Here is a 27,533-nt window from a genome sequence, read left to right as displayed (position 1 = left end):
CAACTATTATTGTTTATAATTTTTCACAAACATTTAGGGACCATTCTCTCCAATATCTATAAAAGGGTGCAAAGGTGTGAAATAAACCACTTTTCAGATAACATAGTTTGCAAGGACAACTTTCAAATAATTGTCTGCAAAAGTTAACTTTGAAAAGAAAACAGAATGCATACAAAACCATAACAAGAACTTCAACATTTAACCCCTTAACGACAATCCCCGTACATGTACGGGGTTGCCGTGCAACGGGTTAACGACAATGCCCGTACATGTACGGGCTGCCGTTAAATAGCTGCATCGCCGCGATCGCGGCGTTTTCGCCGCGATCGGCGGCTTTGCAGCATCCACGGAAGCCTCACAAGTGAGGCTGACCGTGGATCCGGGGAGGGCAGCCCTCGGCAGCCCTCCCAGGAAGAAAAATGGCCGCCGCCGCACCGATCATCAAAGATCGCGGCGGCGCCTGGCTAAAACTGCTTAGGAAGCGATCGGAATCGCTTCCTAAGCATAAACTGTGTTGCTGACATGCCTCAGTATCGAGGCATGCCAGCAACACTACCCCCCTACCCCCGATCGCCTTGTGATTGCTCCTAGGAGCAACCACAAGTGCCATCCTGTGAATGACGTTGCCGTCATTCACAGGATGGCATTAACAAGAGATCTTAGTTCACAGAGGGTCTATCCAGACCCTCTTGAGAACTCTCGAGCTCCTCCTGCAGGTTGAATGCAGGTACTGCATCCAACCATGCAAGGTCAATGGAGCCCAGCTCACTATTGAGAGTGATTAGTAATAAAAAAAAAAAAAAAATTGGTCAAAAATGTTTAAAAAAAAAATTAAAAAAATATGGTAACATGTAAAAATCCCCACTGTCACCAAAAAAATAAAAAAAAAATAAAAAAGTTTTTAATAAGCAAGTCCTAAAATTCTTTATCTTTACAAAAATTCCAGCATGGAAAGAGTTAAAATATTGGCATTACAAATGCCCATAGGGTGTCTAGTATTAAAAAATATATGATTTGGTGGGGTAAATTGAATTGGCCGGGTTCAAAGATGTCCCAAATATGGGACATGGGGCAGATGTCTAAATGGCAAAAAATACACACCTCACAAAGGCGGCATTTTACTTCCCAAATAACCCTACAAACCCATGCATGTGGGGTATCGCTGCGCTCAGGAGATGTTACTGAACACATATTGGGGTGTTGTTTGACACGGACATATACCAGGAGCGGTACATTTATACCTGAAGTACAACGTGTGTGAAAAAAATACAAAAAAAAATTACTACCATAAAGTTTCACTAAGGGTGGTGGTAAAATTAGTGCATGGAAAGGGTTAAAATACCAGCATTTCAGATGCCTCGGGGTGTCTAGTTTTTAAAAATATATGACTTGATGGGGTAAATTGCATTATCCGGCTTCAAAGATACCCGAAATGGCACATGGGGGGAAGAATTACGAGATTTGGAAAAAATGGTTTTGAAATAGCAAAACGCTACCTGTACTTATTGCCCCATAACGTGCAGAAAAAAGCAAAAAAACATAAAAACATTGGGTATTTCTAAACTCAGGACAAATAGTAGAATCTATTTAGCAGGTTTTTTCATTCGTTTTTGCAGATAAGTAAAAGTTTTCTGTTTAAAAAGTGAGAAAAAGTAATTTTTTAACAAAAAATCCCCATATTTTATCATTTTTTTTATAGTAAATTAGATGATATGATAAAATGAATGGTATCTAAAGAAAGCCCTGTTTGTCCTGGAAAAAACAATATATAATATGTGTGGGAGCACGAAATGAGAAAGAAGAAAATTACATCTAAACAGTAACACTGAAAAACGTTAAAAGAGCCATTGTCCCGCAATATACCACGAGTAAAAACCCCTATTGTCCTTAAGGGGTTAAAAGTGTACAAGGTTCAGCTGTATGAAATATTTTCGTTTATCAGCAAGCATGTCTAGCCATCAGAATAAAACCCCTTGCTTGTCCATAGCAAGTTGTAGTGAACATAACTTAGCATGGGTTTTTGGCTGTGGATCTTCTCTAGGTTTTCCACCACTTGAACTGTTATCTTTTTTTGGAGATTTCTTTCAAACAAGGATGACATTATAGGTCAAAAAAATATAATCAAGTAGCCTGATACAAAAAAAATAAGATCAACAGAAATGTTTTTTTATACCATGCTAAAGATCATCTGGTTGCATCGTGACATCTTGACTTGATCTATATTATTAACTTCATTCAAAAATGTGTCTTAAACTTCGATAAAGGTTTTTTTTTTTTTTTTAATATTGGGGTTGAAACCTTGAAACCATGAGATTTCCCAGTGGGACAGAGGCTGGCCAAACAGCACTAGGGCCGCGCAGATGTCTATGCTGCCTGACAGCTGACTAACGTCGGCCCACGGCTTACCATTGTGAAGCTTGCACACTTTATGAGGAACTCAGTTTTCCCGCCCTGGTCCCTGCTTCCTCTAGCTTAGTATATAGTAATGCGGGTTATGCTGCACTACCATTTTCTACCCTCAATGTCTGTCTCAGTATATAGTTCTAAGAGTTATATTGTACAATATCTGTTCAATAAATTGTTTATTTAAACTTATTTAATTTATTTCTAAGTTAATTTATTTTTTTCAGATTTCTACTTTTTTTTCCATGTGACATGTAGTTTACAAATTTTCTTGCCAATGTTAATTTTTGCGTGGGTGTCTTTACATTTTAAAGTGGAGAGTTGCCCATACTCCTCAGCCCCAGGTGCCGAATACTCTACGTATGTCCCTGCCCCCCCCCAAAGAAAATAAATAAAAACCACCTGGTGGAAATGCTGCGGCTCGCTGTCCTCTCTGTTGCTTACAAAGACACTAGGACTATTGATTTAAATGTTCCCAGTACTTTTCTCCCAACATGGTGCCAATGGCACCTTGGCCTTGTCAGTAGCCCAGAAGCAATGGACATACTAAGACTCTTGGGTGAACAAGAAATTCTATAAATCAATTATCACTTCTTAAAGAAACACCATTCTGCACATATGGACGGTAGGCTTTTTTACAACATAATAAAATACATTATTTTCAATGAGTTTAGCATAGCTTAATCCATACATAAAAAAGCTGTAGCTGTCAACAGATATTTGGTTTAAAAGTAAAATATAAATTTACCTTTTGGAACCTGAGATCTGTGACAAAGGTATCAGCATATTGATTAATTTTCAGATTTGATGCTGTTCTCATTAACCAAGAGAGAACGATAATAATTTAATGATGAGATTTGATGGAAATGTTGTCTTTGGTTGCTTCCATGAGATAAGGTGGATTTCAGCCCCAAGATCGGGAAGTGCAAAGAACAAAACTTTCCTCTTTAATATTTTTATTTAAAACCGTTTTGGGTCTTTGGTGTATGTATAACTCATATGTTTTTATATCAACAAATATGGTAAACTCCCTCAGTAGATAAATGTACACAGGGTAAATTAGAAACATATTAAACCATCAGGGGATGGCTGGATCAGGCATCTTCAAGCCTGAAATGTTGGAGATGAAAAATGTCTTCTCCCACACCGAAAAGAAGAGTCTTCACTGTGGCATCTTCAGTGCATGCAAATCTGTGTCAAAACTGCAAATAAACTAAAATAAAAAAAGTGCCAGCAATAAGGCCAGGATGGTGAATAAAACATATATACAGTATGTCAATTTAGTTAATAAATTAGTAATTTATATCATATTCAATCCCCTGAGTTCTCTGTTATATTGTCTTGGTTAGACTGCACAAGGGCTTTTATTGTCTGATTGTGTGGAGTGCAAGTTTGATTTTATATATATATATATATATATATATATATATATATATCAATAATAATAATTAGCCGTTTTAATTTAAGGAGGACATTTTCTGGCTTATACAGCTACCCCAATCACAAAGCATTTTACCAGCTACACGCATTTTGTTTTACAGAGTTCTCAACTGGCAGTCTGTGAACACAGCTCTGAAAGGTGAAATGTTGTTGAGAGTAACTAATAAAAAGTGAATTTGCATGGGTGTAACCGAACTGGCTGGTTTATTCTAAATCAAACTGGTTCCCTTAAAATACAACAGTTCTCAGTGCTGCAGGGGACTATATATTCTGAATGTGAAATGTTCTTCGACTGTGCAAGGCTGCTGGATGCTACAGAGCTTACAGGTAAAGTGAAATGCTTCATACTGTGCGCAATCCTGTCTTCAGGTAATTGTATTTATGTCAAGCTTCATTATTACAAGGGGGTGAAGAACTCATTGAAAACATCTGTGCTCATCCATGGCGCTTAAGCCTCAGGATATATGAACGCTTGCCTGGGACACCTCATAAAGAATTGTTAACTGTTTCATGCCTTTACCACTTCTCCCTAAAATCACATTCTTTATGGCTTAATATGTACCCCAGAACACTTGAGTTGCAAAGAATGGTACTACAGAAAAGCTAAAAATTATAAAAAATAAAGGTTCCATTTCCAACTCTAAGCCTTTCTATTCTTTTTCTACATTTCTTATTTTCAGTCACCATTTTCCAGAACTGATTATACACAACAAGGATGTACACAGAATATATAGAATCATTGTACAATAATGTACTAATGCATTGCATCTCAGTGTTTTTTTAGTTAGTTTCTTTGTTGGGTTTATGTCAATATGTTAGGTTATGTTAAGTTTATATATATTGGTCCAATAGGTTCTTAGCTAGACCTGTCAATCTGCAAAACTAGTTTTGTGGTATATTTTCTTGCCAGCGGGTTTTCATGACTATTTGCTGTCTTGTCTCTACATGTCACATTTGTAGAATGATTATATGTATTATTATTATTGTTATTATTTTAAACATTTATTTAATTAGAGTTGACGTATTCTGTAACACTCAGATATAGTGACCAGATGCACACTTTTTAACCATCTTTAAAGCGTGTAGCTATTTATATGCAGGGTTACAATTAAATACTCATGTGTTTCCCTCTGCTGCTAGACACCTTCACACCATTACGTCTTCACCCCTGGAACAGTAGAAAGTATTTTTCTTCAATTTAAAGGCACATTAATCCTAAAACCTCAAATATCTGGTTCTGATAACATATCTGTCACTTATTAAAACTAGCTATAAATGGTGTTGTTTTTCCTGACAATCAGTGGAATTGTATTGAAGTTATAAGGGGCTGTTTTAGCTGGGATATCTAAGATCAATGGCAAACACTGTCAGAATTAGCATGACTAATTTCATGCCATATATCTTATAAATGATAACAGAATCAATTAGCATTCACCAAACAGGGGCATTAAAAATATATTTGCAATAACTATGATCCCTCATTTTATCTCAGTTGAAATGAAACAATATAAAGAAAAACACAATAAACATTTAAGCTACACGTGTGTTACATGTGCTGTAAAGCAAAACCTAGAAGTGCATGTGGGACACGCCATACTGTTAAATGCACGGTGGCCTCTGGGTCCGGAAAGATTGCTACAAAAAAAAGTATTCATTTCAACCAAAGACATCTTCATTTGGACTGATACAGCTAAATCTATTTTCTTTTAAAGAAGAAATGAGTGACCCACTTTCTTGTAGTTTTTATATTTTATTATAAAGTAGTGTAACGTATATTTTGCACATTACGTCTAGCGTTTTAATCTTTCAGACAGCTACCCCCACAGTTTCCAGCTATTATAGGTGAACTGGTCCATTGAGTAGTGATGTTCCTGGGACCCTGATCACCCACTAGGGTTATTCGACAGAATGGCTTCCCTTGGACTGGGCAGCCTTGGCCAGAATATGCCATTTGCGGGAACCAATACAAGGTCTCCACCTCTTTACCCACATTATTTGGATGGTGTTATGATACTGGTCAGGTAGTGACCAAGTGGAGCATAAGTCACATTGTCAAGACTGTCCTGGTTAAATTGAGACAACTGACAACTACTGTACTATTTAATTGTAGGATAACTTTAATCTAAAATGCTTAATATTATTGTTTATTTCTGCCTCTTCAAAATGCTCTCTGAGAAAACACAGTTTAAAGTGTTTCTGTTACCACTTCAAGATGCCTCATGTTGCGTATCATATGACATGTGCTAGATAATAATAATATGAATGTCAGCATGCCACTAACAGGCTGCAGATACAGAACCAAAATAGCTTTTTTTCTTAGCCAAGACCAGTTCCGGACTTACTGTCCTTGTCTAGTAATCATGCGTATGAACCAAAGTGCTAATTTCCCAACCATTATGTTGTAAAAGCACCATACATGCAAGCAGGGCCGGCCTTTGGGGTGTGCGACCTGTGCGACCGCACAGGGCGCCACACTCCAGGGGGCGCCGCCGCCGGGTCCTCCCCCGCCGCCGCCACGTGGTCCTCCGCCGCTGCCGCCGCGGGGTCCTCCGCCGCTGCTGAGGGGTCCTCCTCCACTGCTGCCGCCGCCGCCGCCGCCAGGACCTCCTCCTCCGCCGCCCCCTCTGCACCTAAATGAAAACATTGTTGTTTTTTTTTGTTGTTGGTTTTTTTAACTTTATTTAACAACCTCCATGTTAAATAAAGTTTTTTTTAACTTTATTTAACATGGAGGATGATAAATAAAGTTAAAAAAACCAACAACAACAAAAAACAACAATGTTTTCATTTATGTCCCGGGCAGCGGCGCCGAGCGGTTGCTCGTGAAGTTCTCAGCAACCGCTCGACGCCCCTTGCTCTCCGTGACTCCGTCACGGTGCCAGCGCTCAACATGAAATGCCGGCAGGACTCCTCAAGGTAAGTTAGGATAAGGAGAAGTAGGGAGAGCAGGGGGATAGTTTGAAGGAAGAGGCAGAGGGGGGTAGTTTGAAGGGGCAGAGGGGGGGTAGTTTGAAGGGGCATAGGGGGGTAGTTTGAAGGCACAGGGGGGTAGTTTGAAGGGGCAGAGGGAGGGTAGTGAGGGGGGGCGCCAGAGGAGTAGTTCGCACAGGGCTATGGAACACCTAAGGCCGGCTCTGCATGCAAGCTTACACCAGCAAGCTAAGATAATGTTTCTTTCATTACTTTCTCATCAAGTAACTTAGAAAGGTCAACCATTGTTACAGGACCTATTACACGCACCTTTAATTACTAAAGTGTTTTACCAAAAATACAGGTAATGTGTTTCTTTTTTCCAGATGGCTTCAGGAATGACAGATACACAGATTTTTGGAGACAAGAAATATCTGGTGGCTCGCTCTGTTTATTCAGTGCCAGCATTCCAGGAGATAAATGAAAAGAAAAAAGTTGCTCCAAAACCTCTTCGGAAGAGGATGAAATTCTGGTTAGAAACATTGGCGTTTTGTAACTGTTTCAAGCAGCTAACACATAAAAATGTTAATGTCGTTAGCATGAGGTGACCAGCTCCTTTTGCCATGTACAGTATTTAATGACTATGTAAATAATTCTCAAGGTGTAAGATTACCATGGAAACATGTAATACCAGCTGCTACATTCACATGGACTTGTTTTAATCAGAGCCACTTCAAAATGGGTTCAATGTTACCACCTGTATGTGAGGTAATATTGGGTAATATTGCAAACTAGCTGATGTTTTGCCAACAGGCTGGTAATAATTTAACTTATGGTCAGCGGCAGCCATATAGAAAGGTGCCACCATGCCCCTGCTACCCTTGATTGCAGCCAAGTTCATTGTGATACCAAAAAGCTTGACTGCATACAATGTTCTCTGCAACTTCATACTGACTCATCATGTTCTTGGGCCAGGCCAACTCAGACACTGTGACCCAAAACCAACAATTGTATGCACCAAATTCTTTAGTGTTCCACGTGCATGCTAAATAAGCAAGGGGCCTCTGGGGGTCAAAAGTGACTTCATCTGGAAAAACACAACATATGTATATTTAGATTATTTTTCTTTATTCTGTCAGGTGTACATCCGAAAGGGCTCTAAAGGCAGCAAAGTCTGTTTTCCCAGTCATTGACTGGCTGCCTAAATACAGATGGAAGGAATGGTTTATCTTTGATCTTATCTCAGGAATCAGCACTGGATTTGTTGGTACATTGCAAGGTATTTACCACTTATCCGGGCATGATCTGTCACTGCAAATAAATGACATTCAAAGGCAAAAAACACACTACAGAGGTGTGCTGCATGAAGGTGGCCGTATCTAGCCTCCATGCTGTAATTATTTTAGATATACAAAGTTAAGCTTTTGTTCAGCTCCATATGGATGGATTATTAAGCATTCGTTTACCTGTCCTTATGGTATACATCCTAAATCCCACCTATCATACCCGATCAAGCATTGCCGGAATGCAGTCTGCTTAGTCTACTGTGTGACATTTAGATACCAGACCCTGGTTAGAGCCTTTTTTCACAATTAGTTTATTTAGTCAAATGGCTCACCTACTGGGTAAATAACCAGGACATCCCTGGAACAGATACAGATGAACGGGAAAAGTTCTAGAAGTATGTATGTCAAGGCCAAAGTACTTGATTTCATTTTGTTCACCATTTTGCCATTACCAAAAAAAAAACAAAACCAGACAAATAAACTGGATTTACCATCACAAGTTATGGTTTGTCACTATAGTTTGTCACTACAAGAATTAAAGTAGCATCTGCACAAAATTCCTCAGAGTATGTGGAACATCACAACTGTTTAATGATAGGAACTATTAGATGTGGTTCTTTGAAACTGTAGGCAAAAAAACAAACTTTGAAACCCCCCCAAAAAATCCCAAATGTATAGTTAATTCCATAATTTTAACAGAAGTGTTAACAGAAGTGAATACAATCTGTTTTTAGGGAAATGTTAAGTAGATAATTATACCATCAATTTGATGTATCCAGTTTATTTGAGCATTCCTGTCTTGTGTGGTTTCAGGTCTGGCATTTGCTCTACTTGCTGCTGTTCCTGCTGGATATGGACTATACTCATCTTTCTTTCCTGTGCTGACATATTTCTTCCTGGGCACATCTAGACACATTTCTGTTGGTACGCACAACTGGATTATCCCAAATGAAAGTAACGGATAGAGTGTTTGCTTTAGGACCAGATGTTAAGTTCAGACATTAAGGCTAATCAAGACTGATAACAGAATTAAGAATATTAGTAATCAGAACAACACAAACCTATTTCTGAGCGATCCAGTTCTATTACTAAAAAGCGATTGTTTCTCATGTGACTAGATCCTAAAACTGTATATTGCTAACAAAACCAGAAGGGTATTTTGTGCAATTCCATTGTATAGCACTGTGGAATATAATGTCACTATATCAAACAATAAATCATAATTATTATTATTATTAGTTTATAAAATTATTATTATGTAAAAACTGTGGGGTAATGCTGCAAATGACTTAAACACCTATTATTTGTTATGAAAAACCCTACATTTTATAGCTCAGAGTACCTTATAGACCCATGTAATGATGCTTATAGATTACAATAAACAAAAAGAAGCCCAGGTACCCCTTATATGCAGGGCTGGACTGGGAATGAAAAGCAGCCCTGGAAACATTTGCAGACTAGCCCCATATATTGTATCTTGTGGTCGAGCTCTTGTACCCACACGCACCCATTATACATACCCGAGTCACACTATTTGCCATACAAATAACATTCTTTTTTTTATCGCATTATTTGTATTAAAATGCCAGAAAACAAAAGTGTTAAAAGGCTCTAATAAATGAAATACATGAAATGAAACACACACACACACCAGGACAGGCTCTGCCACATAGACACCCAAATACACACCAAAAAAGGCTCTGACACACCGACACCCAAACACGCACACACCAGGAAAGGCTCTACCACACAGACACCCAAACACACACACATCAGGACAGGCTCTACCACACAGACACCCACCCCCCCCCAGGACTGGCTCTGTCACACAGACACACCCAAACATACACCAGGACAGGCTCTGCCACACCGACACCCAGACACACACACCAGGAAAGGCCAGGAAAGGCTCTACCACACCACAGGCGTATATTCAGAACAAGGTCTTGTTACCAGTGGGATACCACAGGGATCTGTACTTGGACCCATTCTCTTTAATATTTTTTTTAGTGATATTGCAGATGGTCTTGATGGAAAGGTATGTCTATTTGCTGAAGACACAAACTTTGCAACAGTAACATAGGTGGTGAAATAGCTTCTTTATTTTGGATTGCTTATATGTAAGGCATTCCAAAGAATTGGACAATCCAGCCAGAGGTGCTACACAAGTTGAGCCAGGGACAGACCCCAGGCTGGCTTCATGATTAGTATGCCTGCCGAGCAGGACTCCACTGCATAAGGAAAAGAAAAGCCAAAACCAGAATGGAGGAGTCAACCAGGAATCTGGTGTTTTTACGTCTTTAACCATTTTTCTCCCACACTCTCCTCACTGTCTCAGCCAAGACCATAGCCCCCACCCCCATATGTGTAGACCAAGGAACCAAGATAACTTCCAGTTAACAGTATTTGCATTATAATGTGTCATTATTACGTTATGTTTTCATGTTTATTGAATTCAAAATTCAGAATGCAGAGATAAAACTTAAAACGCTTCTCATTAGGTACATATCTGGCATATTTCTGTTTGTGCCAATAGGCCCGTTTCCAGTAATCAGTTTGATGGTTGCAACAGTTGTGCTAAGGATGGCTCCAGACGAAAACTTTATAGTAGCCAACTCTACTGGACTGAATGGATCTGTGATAGATACGGAAGCCAGAGATGCAGCCAGAGTCCTGGTTTCAGGAACACTCAGCTTTCTTATTGGAATCATACAAGTAATTAAGCCTTTTAGTGTAACATAGTCATACAATTATAGGGATGAAATCTCTATGGTTATAAATGTCTTTACCAGGCATGTTGTTCTGTGGGGAATGGTTATCAAGGATTATTTTGACAAGGATTTTCATAATTAGGCTCAATAGAATAAAACATGATAAAAGATTTAGATTTTGTTTAATTAAAACACATAACTGATTAATGGGATGTATGCCTGGTGCACAAATTGCACACAGCTTTGTTATTTTTGTACCATGGGAGTTCTCAGACAGTTTTTGAGGTGGCACGTTGATCTTGACTTTGCCCCTCAGCCCCAGAAAATGCTCTGCAGAGAATCTCTCATGCAAAATATTTTTTAGAAATGTGTATGGACAATTATACCATCGCCATTCCACACTAATTATGGAAATATCAAATACATTCACATGAAGAAATGTTTACTTTTAAATCCAACACCTTGTCTTTTCTTTATATGTCTATATAGTATTGTGGGTAAGGTATATAATATCTCATCAGTTAAAAAATGTTTTGTGTTAATTAGTGGTGTGAACTAAATCATGTTCAGCTAAATTCAGCAGCTCCATGTAGGTTTTGGGTTTAGAAGGTTCCAGGCAAACAGCCCGGAATAAAAACCGAGCCCTTGTAAGCCAAACCTAGCCAATGCCCGCCATGGGCCACTAAAAAAAACATAGAATTCTTCTATATTAACTTGCTTCTCTTTGTTGAAAAAAAATGAAAACCCTTTCTCTGTTCTTCTGTCCAGTTGGTGCTCGGAGCTCTTCAGTTTGGCTTCATTGTCAGATATTTGGCAGATCCTCTGGTTCGAGGCTTTACCACAGCTGCAGCTTTTCAAGTTGTAGTCTCACAGATTATATTGATGCTCAATGTTCCTGCAGGAAATCACTCTGGAGTATTCTCTGTAATATATGTATGTATGTGTTCAGTATAACTTTTTATTTTCTTCATCGAGAGGGGATGACCATTGCCAACAGCTGCACTGGTCTTTCACCTCTTAATAATTGAGTACTAGGGTTACTCCCTTTGTTATTTTCTATTACATAAAACTGCACCATAAGATTATTTTGTATAGAATTTCCTTTCCCTACATTTGCACAGAGTGACAGTGATTAATGCTGCAGAGAGGAACAGAAGACATTTGATGTTTTAAATGAGTGTTTGCATTAAACCAAGATGTGTATGCTTGAGATATTATGGTGAAACCAGACAAGGCTGACAACAAAATAATTACGACAAAGAATATGAACAATCCAAACCATGTCAAACCAACTCATAGAGATTTAGCTGTACTACTAGCTATTGTTGCTCATGTGACTACATCTGATACTTCTACATTGCTAGGAAAGCCAGAAGTATATTTTGTGCAACTTTTGGTTTATGAATATAATATATTTTGTGGAAAATGTGAGAAACAGAAGAAAATATGTGTTTGAAAAACAGCCGTATTAGTAATGCTGTTTGGTAAATGTACACCAATGACACAAAAAGGGGAAGAAATATATACTTTGAAACACACATGCAGTGAGAGAGCAAAGATATACACAGAGAAAGTCACACACACATACACACACACAGACACAAGCACAGATATGCAAACAATTTTTTTTTCACTTCAATTAAATATTCCCAAAAATCTTATAAATGAAGCATAGTTAACATAGCAGAAAAATGTATTTGATTAAAGAATTTATGGGATGGATTTGGGCATTCAACAGTACTCAGAATGATGTGTCTATTAGCAGAATAGGATGAGCAGCACATTTAATCACATTGTTTATTATCATAATATATACATGAATAATATTTTTCATTACATTTCTGTGTAATAATTACTTTTATCTTTTATGTTTAGAAAATTGTTGATATTTCTTCGAACATTGCAAAGACAAACTTTGCTGACCTTATAGCTGGAATTTTGACATTAGTCATCTGTGTGGTGGTGAAAGAATTAAATGAACGATACAAAAATATTCTCCGTGTTCCCATTCCAATAGAAGTCATTGTGGTAAGATGATTACAAAACATAATTAAAACATAATAAGCTAGATCATTAATATGGTCTAAATCAATAAACCCTTATACATAATAATATTATATACTATTTATATTTTTCACAAAATTAACTATAGAGATGCCTCAGATTCCAGGACCTGGGGTAAGACTTCCAATGTAATCCTTGCAGGGTGACCTACAGGTAGAGCCACTTTAGGATAGCCTTGAGATTTGAGGATATATCAAATAGCTTATCAGTCTCAAAGAAAGCAGACGGGATACAACTTCCAAAGGGTGAACTGCTTTATTGCATTTTTTTCCACGCTTTTTACACACACATGACAGGATAAGCATAAGTAAGGGAACTATTTGGGGAGTGATTCCATAACAATGTTGTTATTGAATTTAAAGTACTTGATAGCCTAACAATGATAAATCTGACATTAATTAAATTGGACAACTTTAGCAACCTGATGGTAAATGGACGATTAACATTACATAGATTAACATGCAATGTAAACTTGTCTATGTTGTAAACAATATTAACCATTTTATACCACAAACATGTATTTGTTTATTCAAAGGCAATAATTGCAACAGGAATTTCCTATGGAGCAAATCTGAAAGAAACATATGACGTAGCCATTGTACAGAAAATTCCTAGCGGGTAAGTATAGTCCTGACATATGTCACTAGTTTTACTTCACATTTGTAGAAAATTGCAGCATGTATCCAACAGGCACACTAAAACTTTGGATCAGCCGCATGAGCAGTACTTATGGTAAGTCGGAAGCACGAAATGCACTGGCCCACACAGTGTGCCTCATGGTCAATCCAAATCTGGTATCAATCATATCAATATCCATGTTGTATTTCCGTTAGCTGCATCTGGAGGTATGACTGTGAGCATTAATTATGTGGGAGAGACACATTTGAATTAACAGTCCAAATGCTCAGAACAGGCAGAAAAAATTCAGACATAGTCAAGAATCCAAAAACTGCAAATCCATAGTGTATGACAGCAAGGAGAAGAGATACTGGAGACAATGGTTGATGGGCATGCCTTGGAACTTAAGGAGCAGAAGGATGCACTTACCACCTTATAACTCATAACCTGAAGCAGAAAAGTCTCAGAATTTTTGGGGCTTTGTACAAATTCCCGAATTTAACAAAATTCGGTAAATTTCCAATTCGTGCATAAGTCTAATAGATAGACTCCCCAGTCTGAAAAATTGGTCAATTGGGAGGTATGGCATCATACTTGCTTTTACCCAATGCTTTACTATACTGCCTTTTTGAATAATAATTTCAAAATGTTTGTTATTGTTTTGGTTATATTATATGGCGCTTTTTTTGTGACAGCCTAACCAATATATCTTTACAGCTGGCAATTTATGGCTTATTGGTCCATGTAGTGACACATATCCGTGTAGTGACACATACAGTAATTTCCTGTGCCATGGTAACTTCTGGTTAGAACTAGCATTGAACCTGCACTGTTCCAATTTTAAGTCCCGGTAATGTACCTTTTTTTCCCTGTATCTTTGTGTTCCCTGGTATTTAGATTTCTACCATGCATTTACTCAGTTATTTCAATTACTGTTTTGCCTTTGCATGGTATATCTGCCTGCTTGCTATCACGTTGCACAGTAAACTTATACACACCGTTTTGTTTATTACAGGTTTATACCACCCATGACTCCAGATATGAGCATGGCTCCACAAATGATTGGTTCAGCATTCTCTATTGGAATAATAGCATATATTGTAGCAGTGTCTTTAGGAAAAGTATATGCCATAAAATATAACTATGTGATTGATGGGAATCAGGTACAGCATCTCTTGTTAAATGTGTTTATCAATTTTTTAACACTAGGAGTTATGCATAAAAAGTTTGTGCAAAGTTTAGCAGTTGATGTATAATTATAGAAATCAATGGAATGTTCTCACTGACTAGACTACAAACTTGCTTGCAATGAAGATTCACATAACTTTATTCTGAATGTTTGCAACACCCCTGGGTCCGAGTACTATGACCCGTATAAGCAGGCCCAGACTGACCATCTGATACACTGAGCAAATGCCAGTTGGGCTACTGGTCATCAGCCCCATACTTACCCAATCTGCCACTCCAGTGCAGTGTGAGCATTAAAACGTAACACATGGAAGCACATATCTAGCTCTTTGCTGAACCTATCTCATCAGGTGACCGTTGGACTTAAAGTGGCAGGACCGCTTCATGATCGCTAGCCCGGTCCTGTGTATAAGACTTAATTGGTGTTAATGGTGGTGTGTAAATAATTCCCTGGCTTATCTCCAAAATGTGATTATGAATTCTAGGCTGTAACAGCTAAAAAAAGAACTATATTGGAATCACAGGAAACAGTTTTCTGTATCATAAAATGTAAAAAATAAAATGCACCCTAGAAAGCTGAAAGAAACACCCCACTCATGCATCGAGAGCTCAAAACAAAGCATATGAGAGGGAAAACGTGACTTTACTATCTTTTTAAAGTTTCTTTTATCTCATTGGAGGAACAGTGGTTTGCTTTAATCTGATAATATGACAATGTTTTAACATAGAATCAGTGGACTCTAGGCTGTGTTTAAGATATTTAAGAACATTAGCAATAAATCTGTTGATTTAGGAGTTTAATCACTTACTAGCGAATATGATTTGAGCATGACATTTCTGTTAGACAAGTCATTGATTCAAGAACCTGATATGAGGCATCCAGAATTAATATATTGTATTTTTATGAACAGGAGTTTATTGCATTTGGGATGAGTAATATGCTTGGTGGTGCATTTTCTTGTGTTTGTGCCACCACTGCACTGTCACGTACTGCTGTCCAAGAAAGTACCGGTGGGAAAACCCAGGTGAGATGACATGACATTAATAATGTTGCAGGGGTATTAAAAGGGTAAACAAATAAGGTCCTGTTATTGTCAGTATGACACAAATACATTACACATCAGCATGCCCAATGTTCCTGGAAGCCTGGGCATTATGTGACTAATTTATCTTATACTGGATTGCCCCAAATTATGAAATTATTTATGTTATTACTCTTTTCATTTCCAGATTGCTGGTTTGATTTCAGCTATAACCATCATGATTGCAATGTTGTCAATTGGCACATACCTTGAACCCCTTCAAAAGGTACATGTCAGCTTGGTCAGAATAATAGCAGTCATAGGGTTACCATTTATTTCACACCACCTGAAAGTAGTTCTTAATTGAGTCAGCCATACTTAATTTGGGATGGTTGGGGTGTATATGAAATCGAGGCCTAAATGTGAAGATATTTTGGAACCAGTAAGATTCTTATCTGTCTATGTAATCTGCATTTTTCATAACAGTCCGTACTGGCTGGTATACTCATTGCCAATTTAAAGGGAATGTTCCTGCAAGTGTTGGATGTTCCTCGTCTGTGGAAGCTGAATAAGTGGGATTTAGTAAGTTTTGATCTTATTGTATTTATAGATTGCCCTTTTTGCTGGGGTATGATAATAGTATAGTAAGAACATAAAATATTGTATGCAAAATAATGTTTATTTATTTCCAAATAATTGCCAGTGATTTGCTTCATTGCCCCAGCTTTTGTAGAAACAAAATTAAATAGTAGTGTGTATTATTCAATACATACATAACTGTGGCTGAAAAGAAGACATTTTTCAGGCAACATCACATTTGATGTATGTTTAAGCAATGGCACACGGTAATTTAATGGATTAAAAACAAATAAAAACAGAATTAGACTGACACAGAAAGTCTTGGATCTGTATATGTGTTACACAGGTAAACAAGATACCTAATGCCTTTATCATGCCGCGAGCAGCATGACCACCTTTTAGCCCATGCCTGTGAATGGGAAGCTTAACCTGTTAAATCTATGCACACACACTAGAACAGGGTTCTTCAAAGTTAGGTTCTGAACCCAGGACTGAGTCAATAGATGTCTCTGGGTTGTACTAGGTTGTACTAGGGTTCTTACTCTTACTGTACCAAGCACTGCACTGTACCATATCATTTACTAAATTACTAAGAATGTCTGATGTAATAAAATATTAAAAATAGATTCCTCTGATTTATTACTATCTTCCAAATAAAAGAAAGGTAGAGGTAGAAGGTAGAGAAAAAGTGACAGAAGTTGTGGTGGTCTGCTCTGACTTAAATTTCTTAAAAGTGCAAATATATTAACAGCAATTATATACACTCACTGGCCACTTTATTAGGTACACCTGTTCATTTGCTTGTTAACACAAATAGCTAATCAGCCAATCCCATGGCAGAAACTCAATACATTTAGGCATGTAGACGTGGTCAAGACAACTTGCTGAAGTTCAAACCGAGCATCAGAATGGGGAAGAAAGGGGATTTAAGTGACTTGGTTGTTGGTGCCAGACGGGCCGTTCTGAGTATTTCAGAAACTGGTGATCTACTGGGATTTTTACGCCCAATCATCTCTATGGTTTAGAGAGAATGGTCCGAAAAAGGGAAAATATCCAGCGAGCAGCAGTTGTGTGGACGAAAATGCCTTGTTGATGTCAGAGGTCAGAGGAGAATGGGCAGACTGGTTCAAGATGATAGAAAGGCAACAGTAACTCAAATAACCACTCGTTACAGCCAAGGTATGCAGAATACCATCTCTGAACGCACAACATGTCGAACCTTGAAGCAGATGGGCTACAGCAGCAGAAGACCACAACAGGTGACCCTCCTGTCAGCTAAAAACAGGAGACCGAGGCTACAATTCGCGCAGGCTCACCAAAATTGGACCGTGGAAGACTGTAAGAACGTTGCCTGGTCTGATGAGTCTCAATTACAGCTGCCACATTCAGATGGCAGGGTCAGACTTTGGCATAAACAACATGAAAGCATGGATCCATCCTGCCTTTTATCAACGGTTCAGGCTGCTGGTGGTGTAATGGTGTGGGGGACATTTTCTTAGCACACTTTGGGCCCCTTAGTACCAATTGAGCATCATTTACATGTGACAGCCCACCTGAGTATTGTTGCTGACCATTTCCATCCCTTTATGACCACAGTGTACCCATCGTCTGATGGCTACTTCCAGCAAGATAATGCTCCATGTCACAAAGCTCACATCATATCAAACTGGTTTCTTGAACATGACAATGAGTTCACTGTACTCCAATGGCCTCCACAATCACCAGGCCTTGCAGAAATGAAGGCAGTTCTGAAGACAAAAGGGGGTCCAACCCGGTACTAGCAAGGTGTACCTAATAAAGTGGCCAGTAAGTGTATATCATAACAAACCTTTACAGAACTAAATACAGTAATATTCATATGAATTGCTGTACACGAAGAACCTTTATTGCAATATTTTACTTTAACAGCATGAAAAAACAGTCAGACTAGATGGGCCGAATGGTTTAATCTACTAATTATTATCGATAAATGTATAATTTTATCTCAGGTTGACTTTCACATTTCATTCTAGGCTATATGGGTTTTCTCATGTGCAGCATCTTTCCTTCTGGATCTTGATTTAGGATTGCCCATAAGTTTAGCATTTGGATTGTTCACTGTTCTTTTACGTATTCAGTTGTAAGTATAAAGTGCTTTTTGTATGATATAGCCTCCAACATTATTTTTATCCAGTCAGTTAGGTAAATATGAGAGAGAGATTGGTATCATGAAATATCTATGCATAGTACCATTCTAAACTAGACTTGTGCACATAGACCAAATGACAATGAATTTAGTTTGCTGGCCTTTCGTTTGGATGAAATTTGGGGACTTTTTCCATTCAGAAGCTAAATTTGTTGTTACACCCACACTCTCATTCACTCTCCCTTTTATGCTCTTTTTCAATGTCTTCCTACCTTCTCTGCTGTCTACTTTTGTGTCCCTGGCTCCTTTTTTTGCAGCTCCCTTCATCTCTTGTCTCTTCTTTCTTTTGTGTTTATTCCATTGTCCGCTTTTCCCTGCTATCTGCTCCATTAACCAGGCATCTTGGAGCTCTTTCACAAAAAGGGCAAATTCTCTATTCACACCCTCTTCCTTGATTAGAGGAACGGGGAGATTGGAGGAAAGGTGTGTGTGCCGTGATCCTGCCCATCGGCGTATGTACACCAAGACGTCAGAATAATACTGGCACATTTGCAGAGAAAGGGAGGTACAGAAACGCTTGTGTTTCTCTGCAAATCCATCTGTGATATTCTGGCCTTTTGATGTACTTAGGCAAAAGGGAGAAGCCACGGCGCACCATAATGGGGACAGTCTCTCCCCTTTTTCTCCAATTGGGGGAGAGGGTGTGCGGAGGCTATGCCCTTTTGCAAATCTGCTTCAGGAGGCCTAGCTGATGGAGCTGATAATGAGGAGACACAGACAAAGATATCTCAATGTGTGTCTGTTGGCAGCAGCGGTATCCCTCTGTAGCATGTTACTTGCAGAGTTCCTCAGAGTACCTTTCTTGTGCCCCTTCTCTTCACTGACCCACCTTCAGTCTGCAATGCTTCCACTGTGCGATTACAGAAGCCATTGTTGTGATAGCGCTTGAATCCAGACATACCCTTCACCTTTCTTGCACAGTGTTAAATCACACCAATGGAAAGCTGCAGTATTCACAGCCCAGCTCCCCAATACCGCTTACAACCTCTGGTCCACTTCCAGCAATGTACTTATGGTTCCATTATAAGAAGAAAGCGGGCAAGACACTCTCATACAGAGCTCCTCAAATGTGGAATAACACTTCCAGAAAACATCAAATTTTCCTCCAGTCCTTTTGAATGTCTGCCTCTTTATATTTAGCATCAAAATGCCACTGCGATAACTAAGGTTCACTTTCAGTTTTATTGGTTTGTAAATATTCGCTTTCATTTGTAACATTTGTAACTATGTTGCTGTATTTGTAGGTGCTCTTCATGATATACTTGAAAACAAGAGAAATCTCAATGTATTCTTTCCGGTACAACATGTCCTCAATAAATAGAAAATACTGTGTTTTCCTATTTGATTTTTTGCAGTCCATCCTGCAGTTCCCTTGGCAATGTTCCTGGCACAGATCTCTATAAAGATCTGAAGAAATACAAAAGTGTGCGTATGCAAAATGTTTATTTACTTTATAACCTATTATTAAAGCTCAATGCACATTTCATCATTTCATGTAATGACACAAAGATAAACAGAGTCTTCTATCTACTCCAGGAAAAACGTATCATCAAATTCGTATTTCACTTTGTATACAGGTATATGCGAATATCTTTTAACAATAGGCTGTACAGAACTGAAAAAGACATATCACTAGTAAATGTAAAACATAACTGTTAACAAATGCTTAAACTGAACAGTATAAATTAACCAAAAGAGAGATTTAAATAAAAACGGTGTTTAATTTGGCTACCAAGATGACAAGAAGAGGCTACTAAGCTCTGTGTTATCAGGTAAACTGAAAAGCACCTCTAGCCATTCTCTGAAACTATAAGAAATTAATCTTAGTGAGCCCTAGACTTCCTTGATATTATTATGTCGATAACATGACAAATAAAGAAAGTCTACTTTAGACTACTTTAGATATCTAAATGCTTGGACACCGGCAACCCCAAAGTGTGTTTCACTAAATACAAGATAGCCTAGTTTAGCACAATGTTTATCTACAATGGAATCTTTAAGTTGTTGCTTTTAGGTGTAGGAACTAATAAAAGTTAAGTTTTTTATATTAACCAGGGATATTTCTTTTGTAGTTCTGCACAGCTTATGAATAAAAAGTATTCACGATCCCAACAGCTGTCCTTTTCTCTGATCCTTTGACTTTAAAAGTTGCTTTAACCACTGTCCTTCTTTTACAGGCAGTGGAACCCAGTGGAATTAAAATTATTCGATTTTCCAGTAGTATTTTCTATGGCAATGTTGAAAGCTTCAAAAATGGAATAAGGTCTTTAGTGAGTGTATATATATATATATGTTTATTCAATTCAGAGGTGTCTATGATAAAAAAATGATAATTTTCATGTAAGTGAACTCATCCTGATGCTTATATTTCAAGTTTTAACCAGCCCTTTTAATTAGGTGACATATGAATAACACCAATAGATATGCTTACTAGATGTAACAGGTATTGTACAGTTTACGTTTTAATACGATTTAAAAAACATTATTGGGATTATAAGGTTAAACAAATCGCCAGCTGAAATAATGCATACATCGTTAGGAGTTCAGCAAGGGACCAATAAGCAAATGTTAAGGTTCTCACGTACCTTCTCAAAGAGTTACATTTTTAAATCCAAAATCTTATGAGAGCATATTATTATGAAGCAATAGAAACTAGAGGCTTTGACACTTGTGTAAAATTAGGTATAAAATGCAGTGACATAAAATTAATCATGATGTCCCATATACTGTTCATAGGTTGGATGTGATGCAGTTAGAATATTTAACAAGAGAGCCAAAGCTGAGCAAAAGCTAAACAAACTTATCAAGAAAAGACAAGTAACGCAGGTGATATTTTTTGTGTATTGTTTTAATTTTATGCAAAAATGTTTTTTCCAGAAATGTTAAACCAAGCAATGTTTGAATCCATAAATGCACATATGGTTAGGAAACATATGCAGGTACTTCAAATAGTTGTAAATTCATTTACCTGGGAGATGTATTGGATTTTACATCATTTTGTTTTCTAATGGTGTCATATTTGCAGAGGTTTATTTTCGTTGGGTGCTGGCCTAGGCTTTAGCCAGGGGACAATCCCCAGCTGACCCCTCCATGGACATTCAGGGGCAGTACTAGCTTGAGAGGACACCAGAAATGCTCTACACAAAGCCTGAGTATTGTCACAGATAGAGACACATTTTGCTATTTCTGTGAGGATATTTGATCTGTTGCGCAAATATATATGTGATGTTCTGTATCATAAATCATCAAAGAAACAACCTAGCTCCCAATTGGAGCCCTCTCTGAATATACTATGCTGCCCCAGACTGACCAGCCTAAACACCCACTAACTAGACCTCCCAGCCAGACCCAGCTAAGCCAGACTCTGGAAAACCTCCCCCAGACAGCACACAAATGTCCAGGAAGGTATTGCCTCACTTGGCTCAGGGATTGTCTTCTTCAGGGCCTCTTCTTGCCCTGGGAGCACAGGGGAACTTCCTCTTCCCACAATAGTCCCACTGATCTCATGCTCCAGGGGTTTTTTAATGCCCAGCACTTGTGCCTGATGCAGGCTCCATAGGAATCCTGGACCGGATCCTGCAGACCTCTAGCCTCTTGTAATAGCCGGCATGGATTTTCCACTGGAAGGAGAATGGAGCATTGGCCCACCCTGCTCTCCAATTGCTCCACCCCAGTAAGTAAACATCACAAAGTCACAGGCCCTTCCATTTTATATCCCTCAAACAGAGTTGGAGTTGGAATTCCTACTTAAAATATTCAGGAATACAAATTCCCAAAGACATGGACCAAATTCATGAACTAAATTTTACTAAACTGTTAAAAAAATCTAAAACAAGACATACAGACATGGACGAAACAATATTTTACATGGACTAGTAGAATAGCAGTCGTAAAGATGGTGGTGCTACTAAAATTCCCTCTACATTTTTTGGGGGATCCCATTAAAAATACCCAAAATACCTAAATTGCTAATGACATCACTACAAAAATGTATTTCAGCCTTTATAGCTAAAAATAAGAAATCTAGATTGTCAAACGTCATTCTCCAAAGACCAACCAATGGTAGAAGAACGGGAATTCCTGATTCTGTTTCTTGTATCACAAAGCAGCACTCCTAGTCCAATCTTTAATGTGTCATTCTAGACCAAAATATTTTGCTTGGTTGCACATCAAGAATTAAATAATTTCCCCAATAATGGGGGTGCCCCAGAAGCTATGTCCACAAACCAATAACATGCAGCCAACCTCCCGAGTGTCATTAAATATTTGTGACACCTATATTAAATATCATTCAAATAGGCTATTTGTGACATCTCCCCCTCAGCACTGGTTTTGCAGATTCCAGATTTAAACACAATGAGATGGGAAAGAAATGGTATTTCCCACATGAGAGACCTTCTGAATAGAGGTTCCAGACATCCATTCCATTCTTAAAAGATTAATATCTCTTAAATCAAAGCGACTACTGCACTTACATCTGCATGGCAAGCAAACTGTCCATAGCTAGAAAGTGGAAAAAATGTAAAGCTCCTACGATCCAAGAGATTATGGATATATATATATATATATATATATATATATATATATGCATTTCTGAGATAACTTACCTTAATGCTCAAAATAGATCATGTCTTCCAGCGAATTTGGGAGCTGTGGCTCCGTGTATGGGGGCTCCTTAAACTTAATTTGTACACCATAAGTTAAATAATATGTGTTAGTTTAATGATCCCATGGAAAGTCCAAATTAAACATAATATTAATTATAATAACTCTTTGAAGCTGCTCTCTCATTTTTATTCATGTTTATACATCCTTATACATACGCTTCTTCCACACACTCACATTATATTTTCTTTCACATGCGTTCAGAGTTCATGAAGGAACTGAAAAATGTTATACAAAATTTTAAGCTAAATTGTAAAATTGTAACTTGTGGAAACATTATTATATGCAACGTATGGAAATAAAAAGACATAATATTAAAAACAATAATATTCTGACAGGTAAAAACGCTGAAATAATTACAATTTGTTTAAAACTTTTTAGAATGGGGTTATACGTGATAATACATCTGCTGATGATGAAGGTGACTTGGAGTCGCATGTTGCTTTAAAAGTCCATGAAGAGGTAGTGAGACATGACCTACAGATGGAAGAAGAAAAGATCCATGTAGATTTACCTGTTAGTGCATCTGTTCCAAAAGTCTCACTTCACAGCATCATATTTGATTTCAGCCAAGTAACATTCCTTGATGTGGTAGCAGTGGATGCCCTGAAAATGGTAAGTGCAGAAACTGACATAAAATGTTTAACTCAGAAATGAATAGCCTGTGAGACAGCTCTATTGATATTTTGCGCACAATATATTTAGTGGTTCATTTTTCGTCATTCCCTCGTTTTATAATCGTATAATCCGTTTTATAATCTGACCTCAAATAGAGGCCTGACTATAAGACTAGGATGCAGATCCCCCGCAGTGCTCCAAGGGGACCTGGATCCTCCTCTGCGGCAGCCGGTGGACGCCTGTGCGATGCGCGCAGACAACCTCTGCTGCTGCGGGGCACTTCTGCCGGGCCTTCTATGACAGAGCGCCAGCATGACATGACCTTCCGGTGCTCCGTCATAGAAGCCCTGGCGGAAGTGCCAGGCAGCAGCAGAGGTTGTCTACGCGCATTGCGCAGACGTCCACTGGCTGCCCCCACTAGACACAAGGGAGTCTGGAGCACGGGGGGCAAGTCTGGGGATGTATTGGTAAGTCTGGGGGGGCAGAGTGGCATATCAGAGGGGCATAAGGCATATCTGGGGGGGCAGAGTGGCAAGCCTGGGGTTAGATGTGCATAACTGGGGGGGACAGGTTAGGGTCAGATTGCATATCAGGGGGGCAGAGTGGCATATCTGGGGGGCATAAGGCATATCAGTGGGGCAGAGTGGTATATTGGGGGGTAAAGGGATATCTGGGGTGCAGAGTGGCATATAGGGGAGTATAAGGCTTATCAGGGGGCAGAGTGGCATATCTGGGGACAGAGTGGCATATCTGGGAGACAGAGTGGCAAGCCTGGGGTCAAATGTGCATAACTGGGGGGCAGGTTAGCAAATAAAAGGAAATAAAAACATTTTTTTCAATCAGTTTTTATTAAATATGAACAAATAGTTTACATGTGAATAAATATTTACTAGTAAAACTTTTTTAGGTATTAAAACCTAGTTTGAGAAATACTGTGTTTGGGTTCTTGTACCTTTTAAATATAGCTTTTATTATTATGCCATAGTAAAATAAGATGAGTGATAAAGAGATAAAAGTGTTGTGTGCACAGAGTACAACGACACATGTTAATGTAAATTTTAAGTTTTTTATTCTGCATTTTGTTTTTAACACCCAGTTTGTTCATTTACTTATTTTAAATAAACGAAAATTTTGCATATTGTTTTTTTTATCTGATTAATCGAAAAAATAATTGTCCAACTAATCGATTTTGAAAATAATCGTTAGTTGCAGCCCTACTGACATGAATATGTCATAAGAGAAAAGGTGTATGAGTGCCCAGTAATTAATATTGATACTGCATCTGTAAGTCATGATCATGGGGAAGGTCTTCAACAATGTTAGGTAAAACCTGACGTGCTTATATTGCTCATCATCGAGCTGAATCTGGATTACAGCTATCTGAATAAGAACGCTTTTGTGTAGTGATCTGCTAATCGATATTTGGCCACTTTGGAGCTAAATCTTCATCTTCCAATTTGTGACAATATAATACAATAAGCGTTACGTTTTTTTAGCCTATGGGGTTTTCTAAAGCTCAGTTGCGCTGACAGTGTAAGCTGGCTTGAAGAGTCCCATCTGTATGTAAGTATCTTGTTTTGGATATAAATGGCGGTGTCTCGGAACACGTTGTTTTTATGTGTGAAATATGTACTAATACACAGTAATGTTATGGAGCATATAAATGCAAGGAGCTGGATTTGCATTCCATCAGCAAATTTTACCAAAAAAAGTATTCTCTTTCCAGATATTGAGAGAATTCAAGATGATTGATGTGAATGTCTACATTGCAGGATGTGATGGTAAGTGCTAATGGATGCCTTTCTTTTAACACAGAGTGTTCAGGAGTCACATTTCACAAAAAAAATAGTAATTGTAAGACTAATGTACATACCTTTTTCATGAGCAATTTCGTAACTCTTTTTTTATTCCTTTCCCCCTTTTTTGCAGATAATGTTTTTGAAAAATTAGAAGATTTTTCCTTCTTTGATAAAACGTTCAAACCAGACATTTGCTTCGTCAGCATTCATGATGCTGTGCTATATATTGAGGACTGCAGAGGGCTTAAAAATAATCGCCAGTTGCAGGATCAGGTAACGATATGTATTTTTTTCTCAAGATTGTTTACTCCAATAAATTCACGGTCTGCTCGTCACACAGTTCGCCAGCTTTCAGTCTGAGATGGCTCAAATTGAAATAGATACAATGTAGGCCTCTTGTTACATAGCAAAACCCAGTCACGATATGCTTTGAAAATGACACTTAACATTTTTGGATTGTTATATGAAAAAAAAATTCCATGCTATTTTATAGTAAAGTGACTTGAACCGTGCAATAAAAGCAATTGACATAAGGTAATCATATAAACCATGTTAGTACAAAATTCACAACTCAGTAAAGGATATATGTTTTGTATGTTAAACTAGACATATGTAATGGCTGGGACCCTCTCAGCTATAATGTAACATATAAATACATACTACAATGACCTTTGTTTTTGTAATTTCCAAGGAATAAAGAATGCCAATGTTAGAACCTGAATAACGGACGCTGATGATCTGCAGAGAAATCTTCTGCATTTTCAAGCCATAATCACCTCAAGAACCATCATGAAATGCCTACAGTTATTTGGAATCCAAGCATCTTCCATTTACTAAACATTCGTTAAAAAGGATTAAAACCATTATGTGTCGATTCACTTAACCAGCAGTGGTTATTTTTATGTAGAAAAATTCCTGGTGTGCCCTCTTTCTTCTCTATGAATGTTATGAGGTAGGTACATATATAGCATTTCCAAAAACGTCATGGCATGTCCCCTTCAGGTTACCAAGACATTTTGGACAATGCTATGCTTCCACCTGGGAAGGCCCTTTTCTATTCCAGCAGGACTGTGCCCCATTGCACAAAGCAAGGACCATAAAAACACGGTTGGATGAGTTTGGAGTGAAAGAACTTGACTGGTCCGCACAGAGCCCTGACCTGGACCCCAATGAACACCTTTGGGATAAACTGGAACGGAGATTGTGAGCCAGACCTTCTCGGCCAACATCAGTGCCTGACCTTACAAATGCTCTACTGGATGAATGGGCAAAAATTCCCACAGACACACTCCAAAATCTTGTGGAAATCCTTCCCAGAAGAGTGGAAGCTGCAAAAGGAGACCAACTACATATTAATGTCTATGTATTCAATATGTGATGTCATTAAAGCCCCTGTTGGTGTAACCTAATACTTTTGTCCATATAGTATATATACCTCCTGCTTTCTGCTACCACTAAATATCTTGGGAAAAGTAAAAAAAAAACAATAATAATAAAAATTGATTTACAAGGATACATTTAACATAATATACTTTAGCTGTGTGACAATGAACATTTCAAATAAATCTTTTCATCAATCTTAAACCTTAACCTATTTATATAACACACACTGAAGGTGTGCTGTGGTATCTGGCACCAAGATGTTAGCAGCAGATCTTTCAAGTCTTGTAAGTTGCAAGGTGGGGGTCTCCATGGATCAGACATGCTTGTCCAGCATGTCCCACAGATGCTTGATTGGACTGAGATCTGGGGAATTTGGAGGTGAACACATTGAACTGAATCATTTTTGCTTTTAGGCAGGGTGCATTATCCTGCTGAAAGAGGTCAATGCCATCAGGGAATACTGTGTCCATTGTCTGCAACAATAATTAGGTAGGTGGTACGTGTCAAAGTAACATCCACATAAATGGCAGGACCCAATGTTTCCCAGCAGAATGTTGCCCAAAGCATCACACTGCCTCCGCCGGCTTGCCTTCTTCCCAAAATGCATATGGTAAGCGATGCACACACCTGGCCAGCCATGTGATGTAAAAGAAACCGTGATT

At 38.3% G+C, this 27,533-nt stretch overlaps 1 protein-coding gene across 1 annotated transcript; it reads left to right on the top strand.

Annotated features, from left to right (window-relative positions):
- The first annotated feature begins 4,090 nt into the window (after positions 1 to 4,090).
- LOC128492930 (pendrin-like) lies at positions 4,091 to 26,359 on the top strand. Its single transcript, XM_053465696.1, has 20 exons — positions 4,091 to 4,170; positions 7,140 to 7,285; positions 7,893 to 8,032; positions 8,853 to 8,963; positions 10,576 to 10,754; positions 11,519 to 11,683; positions 12,626 to 12,778; positions 13,350 to 13,432; positions 14,448 to 14,595; positions 15,532 to 15,645; positions 15,851 to 15,928; positions 16,129 to 16,224; positions 18,234 to 18,340; positions 19,762 to 19,831; positions 20,584 to 20,676; positions 21,143 to 21,232; positions 23,453 to 23,686; positions 25,416 to 25,470; positions 25,619 to 25,761; positions 26,180 to 26,359. Exons 1-20 carry the CDS (start codon positions 4,153 to 4,155, stop codon positions 26,183 to 26,185), a joined length of 2,229 nt encoding a protein of 742 aa, XP_053321671.1. The 5' UTR covers positions 4,091 to 4,152; the 3' UTR covers positions 26,186 to 26,359.
- The last annotated feature ends 1,174 nt before the right edge of the window (positions 26,360 to 27,533 follow it).

Source organism: Spea bombifrons, chromosome 4, assembly GCF_027358695.1.
Source record: "Spea bombifrons isolate aSpeBom1 chromosome 4, aSpeBom1.2.pri, whole genome shotgun sequence".
Taxonomy (NCBI): Eukaryota; Metazoa; Chordata; class Amphibia; order Anura; family Pelobatidae; genus Spea; species Spea bombifrons.
This window is presented reverse-complemented; position numbering and strand designations above follow the sequence as displayed.